At 44.7% G+C, this 22956-nt stretch overlaps 1 protein-coding gene across 1 annotated transcript in view; it reads left to right on the forward strand.

Annotated features, from left to right (window-relative positions):
• The window catches only part of INSC (INSC spindle orientation adaptor protein), a 126102-nt gene that overhangs the window by 48929 nt on the left and 54217 nt on the right, over nt 1-22956 (forward strand). Inside the window, exons 3-5 of the mRNA XM_060017323.1 lie at nt 12473-12818; nt 13801-13853; nt 14991-15114. Coding sequence (XP_059873306.1) covers nt 12473-12818; nt 13801-13853; nt 14991-15114 — 523 coding nt within the window. The remainder of the gene's footprint in view (nt 1-12472; nt 12819-13800; nt 13854-14990; nt 15115-22956) is intronic.

Genomic DNA, 22956 nt, shown 5'->3' on the forward strand with positions numbered 1-22956 from the left:
TTACATTAACTGTTCAATAAACAGTTTATAGTTCACCGCATAGCAGAGGTTAAGTCAGTCTAAATTCATTATGTGTGGTTTTTATAAAGCCCTTAGTGAGAGAGCCTTCCAGGTTGGGTTGTAGAACGGCGTAGGGGCCAGGTGGACCCAGCTGATGACAAGGCTCCTCGGATGTCTCGGGAGGAATCCTGCTGTTTACTCAGAGTGAAACCCCAGAGGGCTTGCAGTGGCTTTCAGGGCCCTCTAGGATCTAGCCTGAGTCCCTTCTCACTCCTACTGATCTTTCCCTTGCTCCACTCCATTCTGGCCGCGCTTACCTCTGTACTGTTTCTCCAGCGCCCAGGCTTACTCCCACAGGAGGCCTTTGCACCATCTTTTCCCTCTGCCCCGAAAGCACCCGTACATCAGCATGGTTGGTTTTCTCTGAAGCATTCCCTCTCAGCTTACCTTCTCAATGAGTCCTACCCTGACCCACTATTTGAAGTGGCTCTTCCCTCCCTGCCTCTCACATGAACAGTCTTGTCCCCACTTATTCTAACTCTTCTTTTGAATGGAAATTATCTGGTTTTAACATACTAGGCACTGTTAAATCGATTACGTTTATTACTATTGTCTGTTTTCCCTGCTGTAATGTACCTTTCATGGGGCAGGGCTGTTTGTTGGCTGTGTTCACGCTGTATCCCAAGCAGCTGGAACAGTTCCCGGCACAAAGTAGGCACTAAGGAAATACTGACTGAATGAATATTCAGGGTGGAATGTGTGAGGGTATGTGGGTCACACACTCTGCGTGCAGTCTGGGAGGGCCTGGAAGTTTGGGGAATGAAGTTCGATGGGAGGGCAGTCCAGTGAGAGGGATGGGCCTTCTTCAAAAGAAGAGACAGTCGTCCCATCAGACTCAACAAGTCTCAAGCTGAACCCGCCTTCCTGTTTTCTGAACTGGTTTCTCCTGTCCATTCATCTGCTTGAGTCAAAAATTTGGGTCACATCTTTGACTAGTCCCTGTTGTTCATCTTGCATCTGAATTGGTATTCAAGTCCTATCGATTTTATCTTAATTATTCTTGAGTGATTGTCTTCCAACACCACTGCTGCCACACAAATCAGGACTCCTCATCTTATTCTTGAACGTCATTTGGCTAAATATAATATCCTTGGTTTCTTTTCATATCGAATATTTTAAATATGTTACTGTACTTTTTTTCTGGTATAAAGGATTGCTCTAAGAAAGTTATCAGAGCATAATTTCCTGTCCCTTATAAATAACGTGCACTTTTTTTTTTTTTTTTTTTTGCGGTACGCGGGCCTCCCACCGCCGTGGCCTCTCCTGTTGCGGAGCACAGGCTCCGGACGCGCAGGCTCAGCGGCCACGGCTCACGGGCCCAGCCGCCCCGCGGCACGCGGGACCCTCCCAGACCGGGGCACAAACCCGTGCCCCCTGCACCGGCAGGCCGACTCCCAACCACTGCGCCACCAGGGAAACCCTCTTTTTTTCTTTTAAAAGTCCAATAATCTTACTAGAATACACCTTGTATGCTTGTTTCCATATAGGTAGTATAGTCGGTATATATCATTTTTCTTAAAAATTTAAACTCATTTGATAATGGTTGTTGAAATATTGAAACAGTAATTTATAGTTTCCTTCTGTTTTTGAGTACATTCTCTTGGAGTTATCTCATTGTAGCAATATTATTCTGCTCTTTATTCTCTTTCTAAAATAACTATGCATGGGATGATACTTTAATAATTTTTTTCTGCTCATTTGTATGTGAAATTAGTTTCCATAAACTTTTAGAGGGAAGTAGGGCTCAGGAAATCTGTTCTAACTTCATAGAGCTCCGTCTTCTTTTGCTTTTGTGTAGGGTTCAAAAATATAGTGATCTGCTTTCTAAGGTTCCTAGCTCTGTTCTGCCCCTCACATTGGTCTGAACTCTCTTCCTTCTGTCTCTATTATCTCTGTCCTTCTCAATTTCGATTTTACTCCCAAAAGTTTCTTCTTAAGGTGGTGTTTTGTTGTAGAAGAGATTCCTGTTGGGTCAGTTTTGAGAGTTCAGAGTACGTGCCTTGCACTCACCTCATTGGAGAGGCAAACCCCTTCTAATTTCAGTTATTATTCTCAAATCGTCACACTGTGCTTTCCAGTAAATACCCAGTGGCTACATTGGGGTTCTCCTTTCCCATGTTCTCCAGATGCCACCTTATTCTTTCCTTCTTCTTCCTCTCATACAGATGATACTGAGCAGTCTTGTACCTGCAGGTGGTCTGCCCCCCCCCCCGCCCCACGCTTGTATTTTGAGGTTTGTAGGAATGCTTTATCATCTAGCTTTGCTGTAAATATTATCCATGGGGTTTGGGCCTTGTTATCTAGTTGCTCTGTCAGTTTTTATATGGGAAATTGGAGTGATTGATAAACTATGCTGCCACTACTGTCATCTTTCCAGAATTCTTCCTTATTTCTCTCACGTTTAAGTAACTAAGTTCTGATGTTACCAGCTGCTTTAATTCAAATCACTCCAGAAATAACTAACACATGCAATATTGCCTATCAGGCATTATTCTAAGCAAATATTTACAAACGTTTGTATACATATGTATGTGTGTGAATATATATATTCATATATTCACTTCATTTAATAATCACAAAAAGCCTAGGAGTTAGGTACTATTATCATTCCCTTTTGCCATTGAGGAAGAGGAAACTGAAATACAAAGAGGCTTTCCCAAAGTTGTAGTTAGCAAGTGACAGACTAGGATTTAATCCAGGTAATCTAGCTCCAGAGTTCATGCCCTGAGGGGAGCACTGGTACCCAACAGAAGCCACATGATGCCCAGAAGACCCAGTGTCATGCCTGGCTCTGATGCCGGCACAGTGGTACCTAGAAGATACAGCAGTAAGAGAAGAAGCAGCGACTATGACAGTCAGAGATGTCTAGTAGAGATCAGACAGCATGATATTACCCAGAAGGAAAGGCAGCCATGCTGGGTGGACCTGGCAGGACCTGGCAACTAGAATTATACCTAGTGTAAGGCTGCTAAAGGAAGAAGAGATGACAGAATTATCCAATGCTGCCTTGTGGTTGACTGAACCAGTCTTTTTTTTGGGGGGGGGGGAATATATATATGAGACGAACTCTAGGAACTCCTGGAAATACTTGACACTCTGGTACATCATGTTAGGATGAGAATGAGGTTGGGCTATATTTGTTTATGTCTGTTTATCTCTTAGACAGTGTGAGCTTCCTAAGGGCAAGGGTCACCAGCACAAAGCCTGGCACATGATCAGCATCTGTAGTGTTTCACTGAATTGACCAGGTATTGTTTTAAACCTTATCAAACTGGTTGAGAATATTTTATGTTACAGGCATCATGTGGGGACAGGCCCTTCCTATGGGAGCGCAGACCTCCCTTCAGCTACTTCTCCAAGGCTTAGCTATATATCTCCACACCTCACTGGAAAACCATTTGCCTGAAATTTCTGAGAATTGGCATAATGGTTGCTAAAGGTCCAAGCTCTACCCAAGCAGAGCATGGCTTGGTGGAATATAGGAATGTTTGAACAATGCCTTTTACAAAGGTCTCTCTGATTCTGCTGACACCTGCTTTAAGTATTTCTATTTAAAACAAAAAAAGTTTATCATCATGTCTTTTGTGGTATCTAGTTACTTACCCAACCTCAAATTTTAACCACAGGGAAAAAAGTATCGCAATGAGCTGACCTATGCTTTTTCTGACATCCAAGCCAAAGACAGAGTCCACGTCTTCTGAAGTAGAGCCCCAGAAGAGAGGAAGGGGTGAGTTCAGGGATTCCAATCCATGTGCCAGGTCAGGGCGCTCATGCTCATCTTGCATGACACTCTGCTAGTTCTGGAAATATTTTCATCTGGCATGGCAAGGCTCACAGTCCGTTTCCCAGGTGGTCTCTGGTTTACTTGATTCAATTAAGTATATAATGACACCTGCTATATGTCAGGCCCTGTGCTGAGTGCTGGTGATGCTGAGATAGATCAGACAGTGCCTGCCTTTGAGAAGATCTCAAAGTCTGGTGGACGAGAGAGACAGGTGGAGAAACCATTTAGTACGGCCGCACGTAGTCTATGAAATCAGGCTGCCTACATGGAGTTCTGGCTCTCTTAAGTCATGTAGGTCTTCTGCACCTCTGTATTCTCATCCGTAAAGTGGAGACAATAAGAGTGTTCACTTAATCAGGTTACTGTGAGAATAAAATACTACATGATAATTGTAGAGTCCTGGGGGCCAATAAACATTAGTTGTTATTACTGGTGGATTTTGTCTATTTTCCCTTTCCCTGTGACTTCAGAGCTGCTTTTCATCAATCCTCTATTACTTATTTTTTTGTGTTTTTTTTTTGCGGTACGCGGGCCCCTCAGTGCTGTGGCCTCTCCCGTTGCGGAGCACAGGCTCCGGACACGCAGGCTCAGTGGCCATGGCTCACGGGCCCAGCCGCTCCGTGGCATGTGGGATCTTCCTGGACCAGGGCACGAACCCGTGTCCCCTGCATCGGCAGGTGGACTCTCAACCACTGAGCCATCAGGGAAGCCCTACTTATTTGTTTTTTAGCTAAACACAATTATATTATTATCCCGATGGTTTAGTTGTAACTAGGGCAGATTGGGTACAAAGCAAGCTGGGCAAAGTCAGGCTTCATAGGTATATACATGCCTTGAGCATCAGCCCATTTTGCCCTCCACCTGCCGGTGGGCCAGAACCTCCGACGTCCTCTCTTCCCTGGTCAGAGCTGGCCTTGGACCTAAGTGGGATGAGCCACTGAGCGGGGTCAGGAGGAGGCAGGGGCCCATGGGCTTTACTACTCTGCTCATTTATTCTCTGTATGTTTGGTTGCTGCTGGGGGAGAAAGAGGAGGTATCTGTTTAAACAATCTCTGGAAATAGAAGTTATTTTAAGCTCATTCTTAAAAGAAAACCAGATTCTGCTTTCCCCACAGGCGCCCCTTGTCTGTCCTCATCTCTGAGGCTGTCACCCTGGAAGGCAGCTCCTGGAACTGCACGGCCGGGAGTGGGTTTGGCCTGAAAGCAACAATTACATCTCTGGGGCCTGTGATCCTGGTCCTCCCGCTACCCAGAGCTGTAGGCAGAGCCAGGGCTCATAGCTTTCCTTCATCTTCCTGTTGCTGATAAGCAGCCCCTGAAGTTCTTTCTTGGGAAAATGGCCCTGCATATCTCCCTGTGTTAAGGCATCTTATCTTGCTCTCTGTTCTTCTTCAGGTAGAATAGGAAGCAGTGAAGCATGGCAGTTAAGAGTAGACTCTGGAACCAGAGAGACTAGCGTTTCAATCTCAGTGCTACTGCTTTTTCCCGGGGTGATTTTACTTCTCTGCATCTCAGTTTCCTCATCTGTACAATGGGAATGATAATAAGACCCAACTCAGATAGTTGTCCTGAGGAGTAGATCACATAGTTCATGTAAAGCACTTAGCATAGTGCTCAGCACATGGAATGTGCTCACTAAATTCTAGCCTCTATTATAATGATTAGAGGTGCTAAAGTGTTGCTATGGGGAAAGGCAGCAAAGAGGATGAACATTTTTGAGCATCTCCTTTGTGCTATGCACTGTCCTAGGCCCTTTACGTTCACCATTTAATTTAATCCTTCCATCAACTCACTGTGGAAGGTTCTGTCATTATCTCTGTTTTACAGGTGAAGAAATTGAAGCTCAGAGAGGTTAAGAAACTTACTCAAAAGACGAATGTATGTTGTGAGAGTCAGGATACTGGTTATTCTGGTTGGGGAGTGTCCAGAAGGGGGTGCAAGGGAGGCTTCTGGGATGCTGCTAATATTCTATTTCTTTATCTGGTTCCTGGATACAAGGGTGTGTTGACCTTATGAAAATTCATGGAACTGCAGCTTGATATTATGATTTGTTCACTTTTATATACATATGTTATTTCAATAAAAATATCAGAAAAAGGAAGAAAAAAAAAAAAGGCAACAGCAGTGGCAGTCTGCCTTCAATTACACAGATGACGAACAGCAGAGCCAGCTCTTTCTACCCCTGCGTGCAGACGTGCAAGCCTTGTTGGCCTGGACCTGCGGAAGCTCCTCTTACGCTCAAGGCCTTTACCTGATAAGCGGTTCTGTCCTGAGGAAGCTCTGGTTCCAGGCCTGTTCAGGCAATTAATGAGGGAGCGGCATCTTCCTGAGCCAGTCTGAGGGGCTGAACGCCAGACGGAGGCCTCCCTGAGGTAGCTAAGCATAGAAGGCACAAGTCCAAGAGGCTGGCCTGGGATTCAGCCCTTGCTGGGCTCTAGGGCGGCTGATGGGGTCGACTGAAGGCAAAGCCAGCTAGGCTTCCACTGTTTCTTCCCCCTAGAGGACAACTTCCATCCCCTAGCCCAACTGCGGACCCTCTGTCCTTCCGCTTCAGGCTCCTTAGCCGGGTTTCTCCCTCCCGTCCACTGGAGCTTTGATGCTCCAAGGCAGAGGTCCCCAAGCCCTGGGCTGTGGACCGGTACTGGTCTGAGGCCTGTTAGGAATCGGGCCTCAGAGCAGCAGGTGAGCGGCGAGAGAGTGAAACTTCATCTGCCGCTCGCCATCGCTCGCATTACCGCCCGAACCAGACCCCACACACCGACCCCTGCCACCGGTCCCTAGAGCAATTGTCTTCCACAGAACTGGTCCCTGGTGCCCAAAAGCTTGGGGACCGCTGCTCTAAGTCTTCTTTCTGCAGGCTCACGACACAAAGTCAGAGAGACAGACTGTCTCAGCCCATGCTTCTGGTTGGGGAAGAAGCAAGTGATGTGAGATTCTTTCTGGCGAGTTGGGGTAGAAAACACTCAGGCTTGTCTTCTGGACTCCACCTCCCTGCCGAACCTCATCTTTTTAAAAGAAATTTAAAAAAAATTTTTAAGTAGTTTTGGATTTACAGAAAGTTGCCAAGATAGTGCACGGTGTTTCTATATACCCCATACCCAGTTCCTCTGATTAGTGTCTAATAGCAGGTTGGTACATTGGCCACAACTAAGGAAGCAGCATTGGTGCTTTACTATTAACTAATTTCCAGACTTTATTCGGATTTCACTAGTTTTTCCACGAATGTCTTCTTTTGTTTCAGGATTCCATCCAGGACCTCCTGTTACATGTCGTCATCGTCACGTCTCCTTAGTCTCCTCTGGCCTGTGACAGTTTCTCGGTCACCCCTTGCTTTTGATGACCCTGACCGTTTTGATGAGTCCTGGTCAGGTCTTTTGTACAACGTCCCTTGGTTTGGGTCCCCAGTGTTTTTCCTATGATGAGACTGAGTTATGGGTTTCAGGGAAAATGCTGCAGCGGTGAAGTGTCTTCATCACGTAGTATCAGGGGTACATGCTATCAACGTGGCGTATCAGCAGTGAGATTCACTTTGATCTCTTGGTTAAGGTGGTATTTGCCAGGTTTCTCCACTGCAAAGCTACTTCTTTTCTCCACTTAATAGACTCTTGCCTTTGGAATTGAGTGATTAAGTGCAGTCCATGCTCAAGCCCCACCCCACCCCATCCGTTTTTAATCATCGAGTTTCTCTGGCACAAAACCAGTAAACACACAAACTCATCTGAGTATTTACGCAGGTAGAGATACACAAACTCTCACCCAGACGCCCAGACACTGGCGCACAGACAATATAGACAGACACCCGAATGAGTTCATATCCACAAACACGGACACACATGGGCACAAATGCACAAACATTGGGGAAATCAATAGTTTCGTCATTCCATTTCTCTTACCAGCAGAGTGATAAATCAGCTAGGATTTTAATCAACACAGCTTCTAAAATCCCACTTTCTTTCTAATTTTTAAAGATCTTAAAGAGCAAGAACTGAGTAATGCCTGCGTGTGAGTTGGGGGTGAAGGCGGGTGATGAAAATATGAGTTTGGAATCTAATCAGGCCTCCTGGGATGGGCTTACACTAGAGGCATGTGGTGGCTCTGACTCCCTTTTTCTCTCTACCTGGTTCTTCCACGGCCCTTTCCCACCCAGGCCAGAAGTAAGGGGGTGTGAGTAACTCCCCCATGAGGACCCCAGAGCTCTTCCACAGGGAGACATGCTAAGAGCCCACCCCAGCACCATGGGTTCCCTTTGTGCTGGGTGCTGGCTCCAGCTGCTGTGATTTAGGTAGGAGTCTTTCAACTCCACTGGTCTCTACCCCTGTTGCCCTGCCTGCCACCCTTGGATAGCTTCTTGTGGCTTTCAGCATAAATGCCCAACCCCTACTCTGGCTTCAAAGTTTTTCAAGATCAGGGCTTTCCCCCTTCTCCAGATCTGCCCTTCACAGCAGCCTCTTTTCCAGAATATATAACTCTAGCCCAACTAACCTACTCATTGTCCTGTTGTCTGCCGCACCCTGGAGGATTCTCCCACTGTCTTCGTGTGTCCGAACCCTACCCAGCTCTAATGCCGCTTTCTACATGAACCGTCCCCTGATCTCCAACTGAAAGGAGTAGCTCCCTTCTTTGAATTCCCAGAAAATCTTTTCTCTAAGGGATGGCACCGACTCAACTCTGCTTAGTTATTTGTGAATGTGTGCTTTAGAAAAGTTTCCTTTGGTTGCAAGCAATGGAAGTTAACTCTTGGCCTTATTTCCCAGTCCCCAAATGATGCTGGAGTTCCTGGTGGAACAACGGAATTTGCCGTCACGAACGTGACCTGCGTCCAACAACTCCAGTCTGTGTAACTCTTGGTTCTAAGCTTCTCAGTTTGGGGAGAGGGAATTGGATTCATGCAGCTTGGTTCAGGAGCCCACCCATGGATTAACCACCAGCTATGGCCAAGGGTGTCTTCACACAGCGCAGACATCTCCCCTGGGGGACCACTCTGTGTTTGGGAGGAGGGGCCTTCCCCAAAGAGGAGAGAAACGCTGAAGTCTAGGTTGCCCCAAGAGGCAGCTAATAGAACTCGTCTTTGCTACTGATGGCAGAAGGAGGGAGAATGCTGGGAAGACAAAAACAACAGATGTCCACAGCAAAGTGTTTATGGAGAGAATGAGTCAGTGAGTGAGTGACTAGTTCATTTGTTGCCCCCCTAAAAGCCCCTAGGTCAGTTTGCCTCCCTGTTCTGTATCTCTAGAACATGAGGGTCATAGACTTTTCCATCCTCTATATCACCTTTCCAATCATGTTGTCGTGAATGAAAAACGTTGCCTGCCATGTCAGTAAACAAAGGATGTTGCAGCCATCAAGCCACTATAGCCGCCCGCAAAGGTGAGCCCCGAGGGAACTCAGGATGGAGAAAAACGGGCTGCCCGCAGTCAAGCCCTCAGCCTCTGCAGCCACCCTGAGGGGACGCAGGATGGGAAAGCACAGGATACTGGCCCTAGATAGCTAAGGTACATATCAAAGGAATGATTTCAGTGAGCCCAGACTCTTGCATCTCCCCATACACAGTAAAGTGCTAAATTCATTAACCTGAGATGTCTGGTTATCTTTATTTAACAGTAATGTTGTGATGTTCTGACTATTTGGTCTTTGTTGCAAAAACTCCTCTATATCCTGGTTCCTCCTTTACCTTTTTGGAGCAGTCTCTCAGAGCTGTTCTGAGAGGCTGCCTCCCAGACTGGAAGTCCTCAGTTTTGTCCGCCAAATAAAACATAATTCTCAATTTTTAGGTTGTGCATTCTTTTTAGTTGACATTGTTCGTGGGGCACTCCCTGGGGAGGTGGAATGGTGGAGGCATGTGGAGTCTTCTGCAGAGGTATGGCAGTAAATGCCTGCCGCTCTTTCAGATGTGTAGCTGGTATATGTCAGGCGCTGGTAATAAACCAGACACGAGGGATGTCCCTCACAGGACTTGGAGAGTTCAGACAAACATACAAATTGCAATAGAATGTTATTAGTGCTCCAATGGAGGATGCACAGAGAGGTGGGGGTCCTGGGGGGCAGCTGATAAGCTCTGACTGAGGCTCTTCAGAGAAAGTAACACGAGAGCCGGGTATTGCAGGGTTAATAGGAGCTTGCCAGGTAGAGAAGAAGGAAAGGGAATTCTGATCTGAGAGGAATTGTCTGTGCAAGGCCATGGGGGAGACTGTAAAAGAGAGCCACGCTTGAGAAACAGGAAGGTTGAGAGTGCCTGGAGTGTAGTGTGTTTATGGTGAGGGTGCTAAGATATGAGGGAAGGTGGAAAAGGGAGATGTGTGGGAAGGGAGGCTGGGGCCAGATCTTGGACACTCCCCATCTAAGCCTCAGGAATTTTAACTTATGGGGGAGTGGTCAGTGGGGGCACACTGAGGACTCACGCAGGGGAGTAACAAGATATATGTATAGAAAGTTCTCCTGCATTGTTCGGGGAATGGGATGCGTTGCTGCCTTGGAGAGCCAATATGGCAGCATCTATAGAATTTCACTCCTACTCCTGGGGGTCTAGGGCATAGAATGAAGATACTGGTTATATAAGGGCATATGTGTTTATAGTGGTCAAGAACTGGAAAAGTGAGTTCCCAGCAGTGGGAAAATGGTTTAATAAATTGTGGTATATCCACAAAGTGATTTTTCATCTATCTATCCATCTATCTATCATCTATTCAAATTCTTTACAAAATATAATAGCTATTTTTCATGAAGGGAGAGGGAGAAAGAAAGGATGTTGGTAAGCTTTTATTTTTAACAATTTAAAAAGCTATAAGAAACCACATGCACAATTTGCATAAACAGTATAAGCTTTGTGGTTAAAAATTACATTTAAAAACCTCATAGACAAACAGCTGCATTGTTCAGAAAGTCCTACTCCTCATTAAATAACAGTAAATATGAAGGCGTGATTTTAACCATGATAAATGGAGCATTCCGCTATCATTTCAGTCCTACTTGGTACCTTGGCCCTACTTACCTGGCCTCATCAATGCCTTCTGGGTGCTGGCTGTATTGACTCAGAATAAAAGCCAAATCCTCACCTTGTCCCACACAGCTCCATAGGGTCTGCTCACCTCCGCCCTCCACTGCTTTCACCTCAAGTCCTCCATCCCACTCTCTGCCAGGTTAACTCTTGTCTTTCTCACACATCTCAAGGACACTTATGCCTCAGGGCCTTTGCACTTGCTGTTCTCTCTCTCTGAAACAATTTCCCCCCAGATATCTACATTGCTCACTCCCTCGTGTCCTTCATGTCTTGGCTCAAAAGTCCCTTCCTCAATGAGCCTTCTCTGAACCACTTATTTTACATTGCAATGCCTACTCCCCCTTTCACCCCCACAACTCTCTATCCTTTTTTCCTGTTCTTTTCCTTCAGAGCACTGACCACCTCCAACGTATTGTATGCATTGCTTATTTATTCTGGAAATTACTTTGGAAGTTGACTGTCCTCTCACTTGTTTGTAACCTTTACAAGGGAAATGACTTTTATCTACTTGCTTGCTCTTATAGCCCAGCTTAGAACAGTACTTGGTACATAGTAGGCACTGAATACTGTTTTGTGGAATGAGTGAATGACTAGTGGCAGGTGGAGAATGGCTGGAGGCAGGTAAGATTAGCAACAGAAAGACTAGTTGGAACACTGTTACAAGCCAAGGCAAAGGGACTTGAGCCCAGCCTTAAAGGTTAAGTGTGTATGTCTTCTTCTGTCATAATCTTCAAATGATGTTGAAATCTATTGTTTTTTAACTTCTCATTACTATGTCTTGATTCTTTAGGCAGATCAAAAGCTCCCTGAGCGGGGAGGTGTGGCATGTTGATCTCCACTTTTCCCACAGTGTCTGGCACTTATGTGATATTAAATATAATTCATTCAAGCAACGTTCAAAGCTTTGTTAATGATCTGATATTACTATTATTTGATTAAGTGAATTTTAGAGTGAATTTTATTTGACAAAGATCTTAAGATCTAATGGATATTCTCATGCTGTTGTACTAAATAGAGTTAATTTTGTTCCATTACAAAATTAGTATATATGCTTATGAAAGTAAATTTGGAAATTAGAGAAAGGTTGAAAACAAATGAAAAATCTTTTCGTTTCACCACCCATAAAAAACCACTAGCATTTTAATATTTCTTTTAAATATTTTTTCTAGAGATAGCTTTTAAACATAGTTATAATAATTGTGCTTACATTTCTGCATACTGCTTTGCATACTGTGGGTTTATTTTATTAGTGCACACATTTTTCTTTGCTATAAACTTTTAGAAAGCATTATTTTAAATAAGTGCACATTATATAACCATGTAGCTGTACCATAGCTTACTTGACATAGCTAATATTTGATATTTAAGCTATTTCTATTTTCCTCTTATTGTAAAGATAATCTGCTACTCTGTCAGATTTCATTGCCTGATTTGTCTGGTCATCTGCCCTCAAAACATCTTACTATCTGTAAGATGGACATAATGAGAAATAAGAGGATTAAGGTAAGTGAATACAAGAAACAGTGATGAGCATATAGTAGGTGTTTAGTAAACACCAGATGGCTTGGAATTGAAACCTTTGGAAATTGTGGAGTGTTAATAGCCTTCATGGCGCTGTTCCCCGGCTGCAGGCTGCACCTGATGCAGGTGGATTCGGTCCAGCGCTGGATGGAGGACCTGAAGCTCATGACGGAGTGTGAGTGCATGTGTGTCCTGCAGGCAAAGCCCATCAGCCTGGAGGAGGATGCACAGGGCGACCTCATCCTGGCAGGCGGTTCTGGCCCCGGAGACCCCCTGCAGCTGCTGCTCAAGCGGGGCTGGGTCATCAGCACTGAGCTGCGTAGGATCGGGCAGAAGCTGGCCCAGGACCGCTGGGCGCGTGTCCACAGCATGAGCGTGCGACTGACCTGCCACGCCCGCTCCATGGTCAGCGAGTACAGCGCTGTTAGCAGGAGCTCCTCGCAGGAGATGGGCCAGGTGGGTTGCCTGGCATGGGCGTGGGTGGGCACACGGAATGGGGTTGCCTTTTAGAAGAGTGGGTCTGAATTGTGTAGAGTCCTAACTCTTCTTGTCTCAGGGACCTCTCTCCACTTCCAATGAAGCAGGGAAGACAGTAAGGACCTTTACTGAGTATCTGCTCTGTTCTAGGAATTGTGCTAGATGTTTTGACATACACCTCATTTACCTTGAACAACCTCTGAGGCCAACATAACCACTGAGAGACACCGTGCAATGGTTAAATACAGCCTCTTTAATGCCTGCCTGCTCAAGTGTCAGCTCTGTCTGCTGTGTGACCTTGCCAAGTTACTTAACTTCTCTGTGCCCCAGTTCCATCATCCTAATGAGTATAATAATAGCATTTATTTCATAGATGTGTTGTGAGGGCTGAGTCCTAATTAAATTAAATTAATTAAAAATATTAGCTAGTGTTGTTGTCCTCACTTTATAGATGAGGAAACAGAAACTCAGAAAGCCTAAGTAACTTGCCGAAAGTTATGCAGTGAATGGTATAAGCCGGATTCAACCTAAGGCTGTGTAATTCCAAAGCCCATGGTTTTGAATCTTCTCCAAGTCCAAAGCAAACCACTGAAAATCCCCCTTTATTTCTCTTTCTTCTGGCATCTCTTTGCACCTTAGTTCTCTACCCTTTTCCTTGCTCCACTTTGCAGACAGTAAACTTCTATTCATTCTTTAAAACCCAGCTCAAATGCCCCTTCCTCTCTGAAGCTTCCCAGATCCCCCAGCATAACTAATTGCTCAGTTTTCTTTTTTTGAGCCCCCAAAGCAACTGATGATGATCTCTTTTGCCATCCATACCACACTGTGTTATAGTTTATGTGCCTGTTTTACAAATTGGCTGATTTGATTCTTCATCTTTATGCCCCAGAGGGTCCAGCTCAGCAGTTGGTCCTCGACCAGTGCTCACTGAATTGAATAAAATTGATCTATTTTTCTGCAGATTGAAAAGCTGCTAATGGAGAAGTGCTCAGAGCTGTCAGCGGTCACTGAGAGGTAAATCTGGCCTCTGGGTGAATCTAGACAGGGTCTGCCAGCCGGTCCTCAGGCAGGGAAAGGGGCTGGCATCTTCTCCCACAGGGACAGTGGGAGTGGGGAGGCCTGGTGGTGGTCTGGGAGTTTCCTTTTGCTGACTTTTATCAGCAACCTTAAAAGACTCCCTTGGGATTTTCTGCTCGCTTTTCAGGCCTGGGAGAATGTAAAAGGCAGAGGAGAGGCCTGGGCATAGGAAGAAAGAGGATTCTTGAGGGTTGGTAACAAGGAAAGAGTTTACCCCAGCTTTGGGAAGCCCCTTGATCTCCAAAGTCAAGACAAGGTGAAAGCAGACACACCTTTACACTCACATACACATTGACGAGGATTTCACAGACATGCACAGATATATAAACATACACTCACACGATCACAGAAATACACTCACAATCTCTTCTCCGTATCTCACATACATAAACACACATACGTCTACACTCAGAAACGTACACACACTCAACCTTGTCTGTATGCACACCTGGGTGCGTGTTGACACCCTCCCTCACCCCTTCCAGCCCCCAGGCCCTAGAAGAAAAACCTGGAACTTGACATTCCTAGGACTGCCATGGGGTCTTTGGCCTTCCGTTGTGAAACATTCTCAGGTCATAGGGCTGGATTTGACCTTGGTCTTCCTGTGTGAGTGGAAAATCCCCAAAGGCTCCTGTCTGCACGCTTTAGGTAGCTATTTCTTAAAGGGTCACAGGCATTGCCATATACCTTTAGAGTGAGCAAGGCATACCTGGCACACCAGCAGCCCTCCTCTATGACTCCCGTCCACCATCCCTAGACCCTGGCCGCAATGATGGCAGGTTCTCCCAGGGAGAAGCCCAGAGGTATGGATTTGACTGCTTTCTGATGGCCTTTCTTCCTGGCAACATGGACTGTTAGCTCCTATTGCAGGCCAGCACTTCTTTGAACACTAGGGAGCCAGGGGACAAGCCAGCCTTGGAATATTCCATCTCTGACTCCCCAGGAGCTGATGTCATTTTCCCAGGCCGCTTACATCGCCACCAGGCCTGTTGCAGGCCCGGATCTGTCCCCTAAAATGGCTCTGGGCTGAGTGCCTGCCCCTTACAGTGGCCCACCCAGGGTTTCTTTCTCCAGGTGCCTCCAGGTTGAGAATGAGCACATCCTGAAGTCGATGAAGGCCTGTGTGAGTGAGACCCTGAGCACGCTGGGCCAGCACTTTGGCCAGCTGCTGGAGCTGGCCCTGACCCGGGAGGTGCAGGTCAGTGTGGACTGGGCAGTGGAGGTGGGCAGAGGGACTGGGCCCGGCTCGGGGAAGCTCTAAAGTGGGCTTTCTTGGGGGACATCCTCCTCAGACCACCAAAGCGAACTCCAACACCTGAGAGACAGGACTGTCAGAGCTGAACGGAGCCTTCCTGACCATCTAGCCCAATTCTGCATTTTCAAGATGTGAAAACTAGAGCCCAGAGAGGGCAGATACTGACCTAAGGTCACACAACAAGGCAGCGGCAGAGCCCAGCGTCTCCCAGTTGCACTTTCAGTGTTGCTACCACCACCTTAAATCTTCTCTGTTGAGTTATTGTTCACAGTGCACACAATAGATCCTTATATTCCTGAAAGACTTAGGGCACCTGCTGGGAACAAGTCAATTCTGGATATCGTGGCAGTAGAGAAGAATCTAGGAAGGTCAGCTAGTCTAGCCCCTGCCTCTAGGGAAGGTGGTACTTGATTTCAGAAAGAACGAGGGCTTTGGAACCTGACAGATCTACTTTCAAACTGTGGTTTATCATGGGACCTTGGTCAAATTCCTTAATCCATAGCCTCATTTTCCCCATATATAAAGTGAGGACCTTCCCTAGAAGAGAAGTGAGAGGACTAAGCAAACAACGTATGAAAAGTGCTTAGCACTTTTGGATTAAATACATATTATTTCCTTCTCTTGCCTTTTCCTATTTTTAAAAGCCTCCCAGAAAAGCTGATTCCATATGGTTTGCATTAGGAAAGGTATTTGCATGTTATTTATAGTTACAGAAATATTGTGTTACATATTTGCCATTCTTTTCCCACCACCAAATAAGAGCTTTCCACAAATAACAAATCCCTTCCCATATCGGCCTCTCTCCAAACTTGGCCTTTCTACCTATCCCAGAGTTTCCTTTCTCTCTTCCCAATGTGTCTGGCTCGTCTTGTACACAGCACAGGCCCTTCTGACCTGGTTCACTTGCTGGTCAGGGTAGCTGGCCCCGTGCAGCCTCACCCTCCCAACCCAGAAGGGTCTGCGGAGTTCATTCTCCCTGCCCCGAGAGTCTGGGACGAGGGAAGGGAAGGGCCAGGGCTGGGGCCCTGGAGCTGGCACGATGAGCAAATGTTGACAGTCACGCGTACCGGCAGGTGGTGGTTCAAGCTAAGGCCAGTGTCCCAAATGGAAGTCTAGAGGGACCCAGTGGAACATGGGGCCGAAGTGGGTGAAGAAATTGAAGGAGTGATGAGCGAGGGTATTGAAGTTAGCGGTGGGGAGGAGAGGAGCCTGGAGGAAGTTTTGAGCAGGAGCTCAGGTGCCCGCTGATGCTTTTTATGCCCTTTTGGTGCCCTCTTGCCTGGCAGTACCAGGTTCACTTAAAAGGGCTTAAAAGAGTTCTGTTGGATTGTAAATGGAAGCCAGCTGGGGTTGGAGGTAGTCCTTAGCTCTTTCCACCAGGGGCAAAGGGTAGCTTGTCTTTTTGATGCTCCAGGTCACAGATTCCTGGGAAAAGCTCCTTGGGCTGTCAGGAGCCGACTTGGGCTTTGTGGACTAGGTATCTGATTTCCTGGGGCACTGCGTCCATTCTGCTTTTTCCTCGTCCTGACCTTGTTTGGTGTGGAATTCCTGACCCGGTGCTTCTACTTCCCTGGCTAAATCCTGCCCCATTTCCAGTCTGGCCACCTGCCTCATTGATGCTCAGCTTGGGAGCTGTTGGATCAGCTGCTTTTCTCTTAGAATTGAGTCCCCCATTGGTCTCCCTCTCCTGGTGGGGGAAGCAGCGTCTGTCCTCCATGCCTCTGCATATTTGTTAGTTTCTTGACAACCCCCCTTCCCTCCCACATGCGCAGTGGTGTCCTCTAAGCCCTCCTTTGGGCTGAGCTTGCTGTGCTCTTAATATTTCTTGGCTGACCTTTAGCATCCTTTTACATTAGAAAGTTTCCATACAAAACAGTGGTGACATAAAGAGATACACTGGCTGAAGGCAGGGTAATCTGTTCAGTGCTGTGAGCATGTGTTTCCTAAACAGGTAACTCAAATCCTGTTCTCTAGTATATTAGTAATCATACAAGGATCCTACACTTGGGGTATCTTGACATAAATGAAATTAAGCTTATTTTTTTGCATCAGCATTTCTCTTATGATGTGTTACTGTGTGTTGCAAGTCTTCTAAAAGGTCCTCACACATTCATAGTATTTCTTGTCTGACCTATAGTTTCCATAAACAGGGATTTTCTTTCTTTTGTCCATGAATATATATCTAGTGACTAGAACAGTACCTGGCATACAGCAGGCATCTAATAAAGATTTATTAATGAATGAATGTTAAGCAGTGTGTTCCAAACTTACCTAGTCACAGATCTTTTTTATTCTTAAAACACCCATTTATTCTGGGATGCTGGTGTTTCAGGAAATGCAATTTGGGAAATGCCTTTTTTGCACTAGGGAGCCATGTAGGCTTTTGAGCAGAGGAACAGTACTCTTTCCATCCGCCCTCCATGCCCACCACAAAAACACAACACATGGTGGAATGGTGCTTACAAGAAGGGCAGTGATAATATAGCACTACTCTGCACTGGTCTGCTCCATCCTGGAATGTTATGTCCAGCTGCAGACCCCAGATGTGTTATTGAGACAATGATTGTGCTCAGAGGAGCTTCCTAGGAGGACGGGGAAGGGCCGAAGATTAAGGTATGTGGGGAATAGCTGGAGGAGCAGGGATGTTTAAGAATGGAAACTCTGCTACCTCCAAAGGGAAGAAGGACCTTGGGCCAGTGAAGTGAATCTATAGGACATTCCATGGAAAAAGGGGTTGGCAAAGCAATAGGGCTGCCCCGCAGTAGAAGGGGCTGCCTTAGGAACTCCCCATCACTGAGGTGGGAAAGTCATGCCTGGGAGGATATCGGCAGTAGATGGAGGTTGGACTGAGTGACTTGCAAAGTTTCTTCCAATCTTGATAGTGTGTAATTCTATGAATATGGGGTAGTGGATTGAGCATGGCGTTTGGAGGCATATCAGGGTTCAAACCCTGAACGAGCTACTTACTGCATCTACAAACTTGGGCAAGTTACTTAATGTCCTGTTTCCTCACCTCTACCTTGGGTTGTTGTTAGCATTAACTAAGACAACACAGGAGTCACTGGCACTCTTCTGATTGCATCAGTGGCTTTATTCACTACAGACCTGAGCTACCTTAAGAGGCGCTGACAACAAGCTTTGCTAAAAAGAGCCTCCTAATCCACTAATCACTAATTGTTTATTGAGATAATTTAACTACTTGGTGGGCTTGGAAAGTTAAGGCTTAACTGTTAGGAGCCACCAATGGGAAATTAATGAACATTAAGGATTAAACTTTCTCGGATTAAAGGATTAGCCATGTGGGAGGTAAGAGAAAAAAGCTTGATTTAGAAAAGATGATTTACTTGAAGACGACTTCTAGGGGATTCTCTATTGAATAAATCAACTCTCACCTGTACCTCTGAATCCTCGATTCCGCTTCATGTGGATAGACTGTATATGCATTCATCCTTTCATGCCATCAATCAATGTTTATTTTCATTTAAAATATCACCTTTATTCTAATAAAACTGGTTAGGGACTGTATCTCTGGCTGTGTGGCTGAAGTGAACTTGTTAAAACTTCATCTCACCCCTAAACTTCCCCTTCCTGTCCCAGACAGAGCTGGTCAACCTCAGGTCTCACCTGGGGCACAAGCACCTATCTGGTGACAGAGGTCAGACCAGAGGGACACGTCCTAAGAGGCAAGAGGCAGCCGCTAAGCTAAACATACTCAGTTCCTTCTTCCAAACTCACTAACTCATCCTTGCCCTCTCGGCAAGGTGACATGGAAGGGTGGGGACTGAGGCCAGCAGAGGTGGTGTGGCTGAAATCTCTCCCTGGTGGAACAGAAGGAGTGGGGACCAAGTATTACCCCTCAGTGTTCACAGTTCTTGTCCTATTATCTTATTGGCCCCATCTATCTGGCTGTGGTCAGGCAGGAGTGTGGCTGGGCCCTTTGGAGGAGGAGGTCACCTGCCTGTGAGGCAGACTTTTCACACCTTCAGGAAGCCATCCCCCCAAATAACAAAGTCTACTCCTTTGTGGATCCTTCTGGAATCCCAGTGGGCAAATTAGACTTTGCTCCCAGAAGGCTTGGAAATGACTTAAAATATTACATTCATTAAATTGACTCTAAAGAGATTTTGTAACTAAAGCTCAAAATTTGCTTTCCTGTTCTTTTTCTCATTCTCAGATTTTGCTCAGCTATGTTGTCCAGTATAGGTAATCAGAGGCTGCAATGGGATTAAACAGTAAGATAAAGATAATCCAAACATACTTGCCAGGATGAGAAATATAAAGATGTTCAAAATGTTAAAATGGTCTTCTATCTCATTTTAAAGTTCCCTGGGAGAAAATAAAGCAAAAGAAAGAAAGAAAGAAAGAAAACCCAAATCTGAATCCCTCTACTCTTAGGAATAATTCAAAGCCCTCGATCCTTAGGTTAATAGAATTCTCTTTAATTTTCTTATTCTCCTCTTAGCCAGGAGGGTCTCATCCCAGTGTCTGTGTGTGGAGTCATGTTTCTTTGGGCAGCTACAGCCCAGGCTGTCTCTCCAGCAATGGGAGGGATTTTTTCAGGGCTTTTCAATTTGTACTGGTCTTTCTCCACGATACTTGAAAGGGTCCAAAGAGTTAGTACCTTGGATACACAATATTATCACAGCACTACTGCTGCACTCACAGAGAGTTAAAACAGGCCAATCTTCAATCCTTAGGGCAGGAATTCCAGTCAACATGTCTTCCTAAGACTGTCTTTAGGGTTGCTGAAGACCTTAACAGACACTCATCTGCAGTTGAGAGAAAGAGGGTGGGTGACAGATACTCTCTTGGTTGCATCTGCAACAGGATGTCAGTTTATTTCAGTTGTCCACAGTCCACAAGGATTTGTGAACATACATTCACGGGGGGAAAGCATCCACCACAGGTTAATTGTGGTACGATGCTTACCATATATGGGAGAAAAATGTCTCCTTTTTCATAGAAGGGCACGTGATACGTTTATCTTCTTCCTGCAAAGTCAGGCATTTGTAATTCCTTCACAAGGACTTGTTTGATTTGCACTCTTTGCCATCCAGCATTTTCAACATTTCTTAATTTCAAGAGTCCCTCCAAACTTTGCATTTCTGCCACCCCAGGCTACACTGATTTCGGCTGCTTGAAGTGACTTGGGCCAGTGGTCTACTGCTTCAGATGCATTGCATTCTCTGGGTTCCCAAAGATTTCCTAGGAGAAATGCAAGTACATATACTTTTAAGGAAATCAATTTCCAGATCTTCAGTTTTCATTTGTTTTCTTTCCTAGAAACAATCCTCCTAATAATACACAGTTTTTACTAGCCCTTCTATTATTTTCCAAAAGAAAGGCATATTCCTCACCCATCCCAAATCTTATAGTGCATTGCCCCTTTTTGCAAAAACCTTGGAGTGCAAATGGGGAGATAAAACAAAAAAGAAGCCTACATTCATGAACCATAAACCTTTAGGCCTCCATGTATTTCCATGTTTTTAATATTTCTGTTGAGAAAAGCATTAGAAATTGTGTATTTTGTCCAGTGTGCAGATTTTCTGAATCTAGAAATGTGGTAGAATGGTAGTGTGTGTGTGTTTGTGTGTGTGTGTGTATGTGTGTATTGGAGGGTTGGTTGTGAAAGTTTCCAATTTATCTTATCCCTTCTATTTCCATTTATTCTCAAATCGTGCATACGTCTTGAGGGACATTCTCCTTAGACAAAGCAAAGAGAGCACAGGTAGGACAAATCAAACACTCAAAATGGCTTTTGGGGGGCACTTTTTTTTTTCTTTTTTTTTTTTGCGGTACGCGGGCCTCTCACTGTTGTGGCCTCTCCCGCTGCGGAGCACAGGCTCCGAACGCGCAGGCTCAGCGGCCATGGCTCACGGGCCCAGCCGCTCCGCGGCATGTGGGATCTTCCCAGACCGGGGCACGAACCCATGTTCCCTGCATCGGCAGGCGGACGCTCAACCACTGCGCCACCAGGGAAGCCCTGGGGGGCACTTTTTAAATGCAAGCAATTCCTTTCAGCTGTATCTTATGCTCAACTCTAAGTGATGTCTAAAGGTTAATGATGATGATTCTCTTAAATGTAACGAATATTTTTGAGAAAGACCACATTTTTCAAGATATACTGGGTAAAATTCACAGATACAAGTTTTGCATGATTTTTCTTTTCAGATTTGATGCACATTATTTAAGGCAGCAGTTAAAGACTATTTTGTCAAAACATTTTATGAAATATTTACACTAATTTCTACTTTCTGTTAGCAAAAGATATAGTTAATTGCTGGCAGCTGGACTAATTAGATTTAAGTATAAATACTTTTCTCCTTTAAATACATAGAGAAGTTCGATCATAAGAGCTGCAAAAGGACTTCCCTGGTGGCGCAGTGGTTAAGAATCCACCTGTCAATGTAGGGGACATGGGTTCGATCACTGGTCCGGGAAGATCCCACATGCCGTGGAGCAACTAAGCCCATGCGCCACAACTACTGAAGCCTGCGTGCCTAGAGCCTGTGTTCCAAATAAGAGAAGCCACCGCAATGAGAAGCCCGCGCACCTCAGTGAAGAGTAGCCCCCACTCGCCGCAGCTAGAGAAAGCCTGCGCACAGCAACGAAGACCAAACGCAGCCAAACATAAATAAATAAACTAATTAATTTTAAAAAATGGTCCACATCAAAAAAAAAACCTCAAAAAAAAAAGAGCTACAAAAAACAGTCGAATGATTTCAGATATTTTTATTCTCAGACCTTATTTAATTATTTCCTGAAATAAACACCAAAGTTCAATACATATACACATCTATTTACTGAAGGAATGCAGTGATTTTTATCCTATTTCCAGATTTATAATTACTTTACAATGTTAGCTATATATTACTTTGCATTATGAAAAGTTTAATAAATTGTTTTATCTTGGCTTTAGAATATACACAAGTAAATCAAATTTTATTTTAAGTCTATATTATTTTAATATTGACAGTTTTTAGCATTTCTCCTTACAGAATGATTTCCAAAATTATTTGTCAGCATTTTTTAGCATTTCTTGGAATACATATTAAAATTTTTTTAATTAAAAATGAAGTCAGGTCTGTATTGAGAAAAAGCTAAGTTGACTTGGCTGATTGGTTTGGCTTAAAGAATAGTCTTTGCCAATTAGGTTATAGGGTGGGTATTTTTCATAAATTAAATAAGCAAAAGCTGTAGCTTCAAGTTTTTTATTTGAAACACACAAAAATATTTTATTAAAATAGTATTGTTAATGAAATTAATAATATTTTGATTTTCTTAATCCTTTCTGAATAATTTGGATAATCCAAGGTGCTCTAAGTGAAAGAGTAGTGGGTATAATTAAGAGCTACTTAATATGTCTTGGTAAAGTACTTCTGGAATTCTTCCCAGAAATTGAGACAAGTGAATGAATGACTCTAATGATTGGGTGACAAATGTTTTGCAAGTCAAATGGTTTCCAGTTCTTTGCTTCTACCAATTTATAGGTGTTATCAGCTGGCAGATCATTAAAAATAGTGTTTGATGATAGATCACTGTATGATTACATAGCTCAGAATGTGCTCAAAGGGTGAGCAACTTGGCTATACATACTCTTCCCATTCCTCTCTTCACGGGATTTATGGGAACAAGATTTTTCAGGATTTACATCTAAAAATATAGCATTAAGCCAATATTCAATCATGGGTAAATGAATTAGAAAACCTACAAAGTTTACAAAGCCTCATTCATCTCATTAGGAGATATATTTATGATAAAATTTTAATTTTATGATTTATAATT

The sequence above is a fragment of the Delphinus delphis genome, chromosome 8 (assembly GCF_949987515.2).
Source record: "Delphinus delphis chromosome 8, mDelDel1.2, whole genome shotgun sequence".
Taxonomy (NCBI): Eukaryota; Metazoa; Chordata; class Mammalia; order Artiodactyla; family Delphinidae; genus Delphinus; species Delphinus delphis.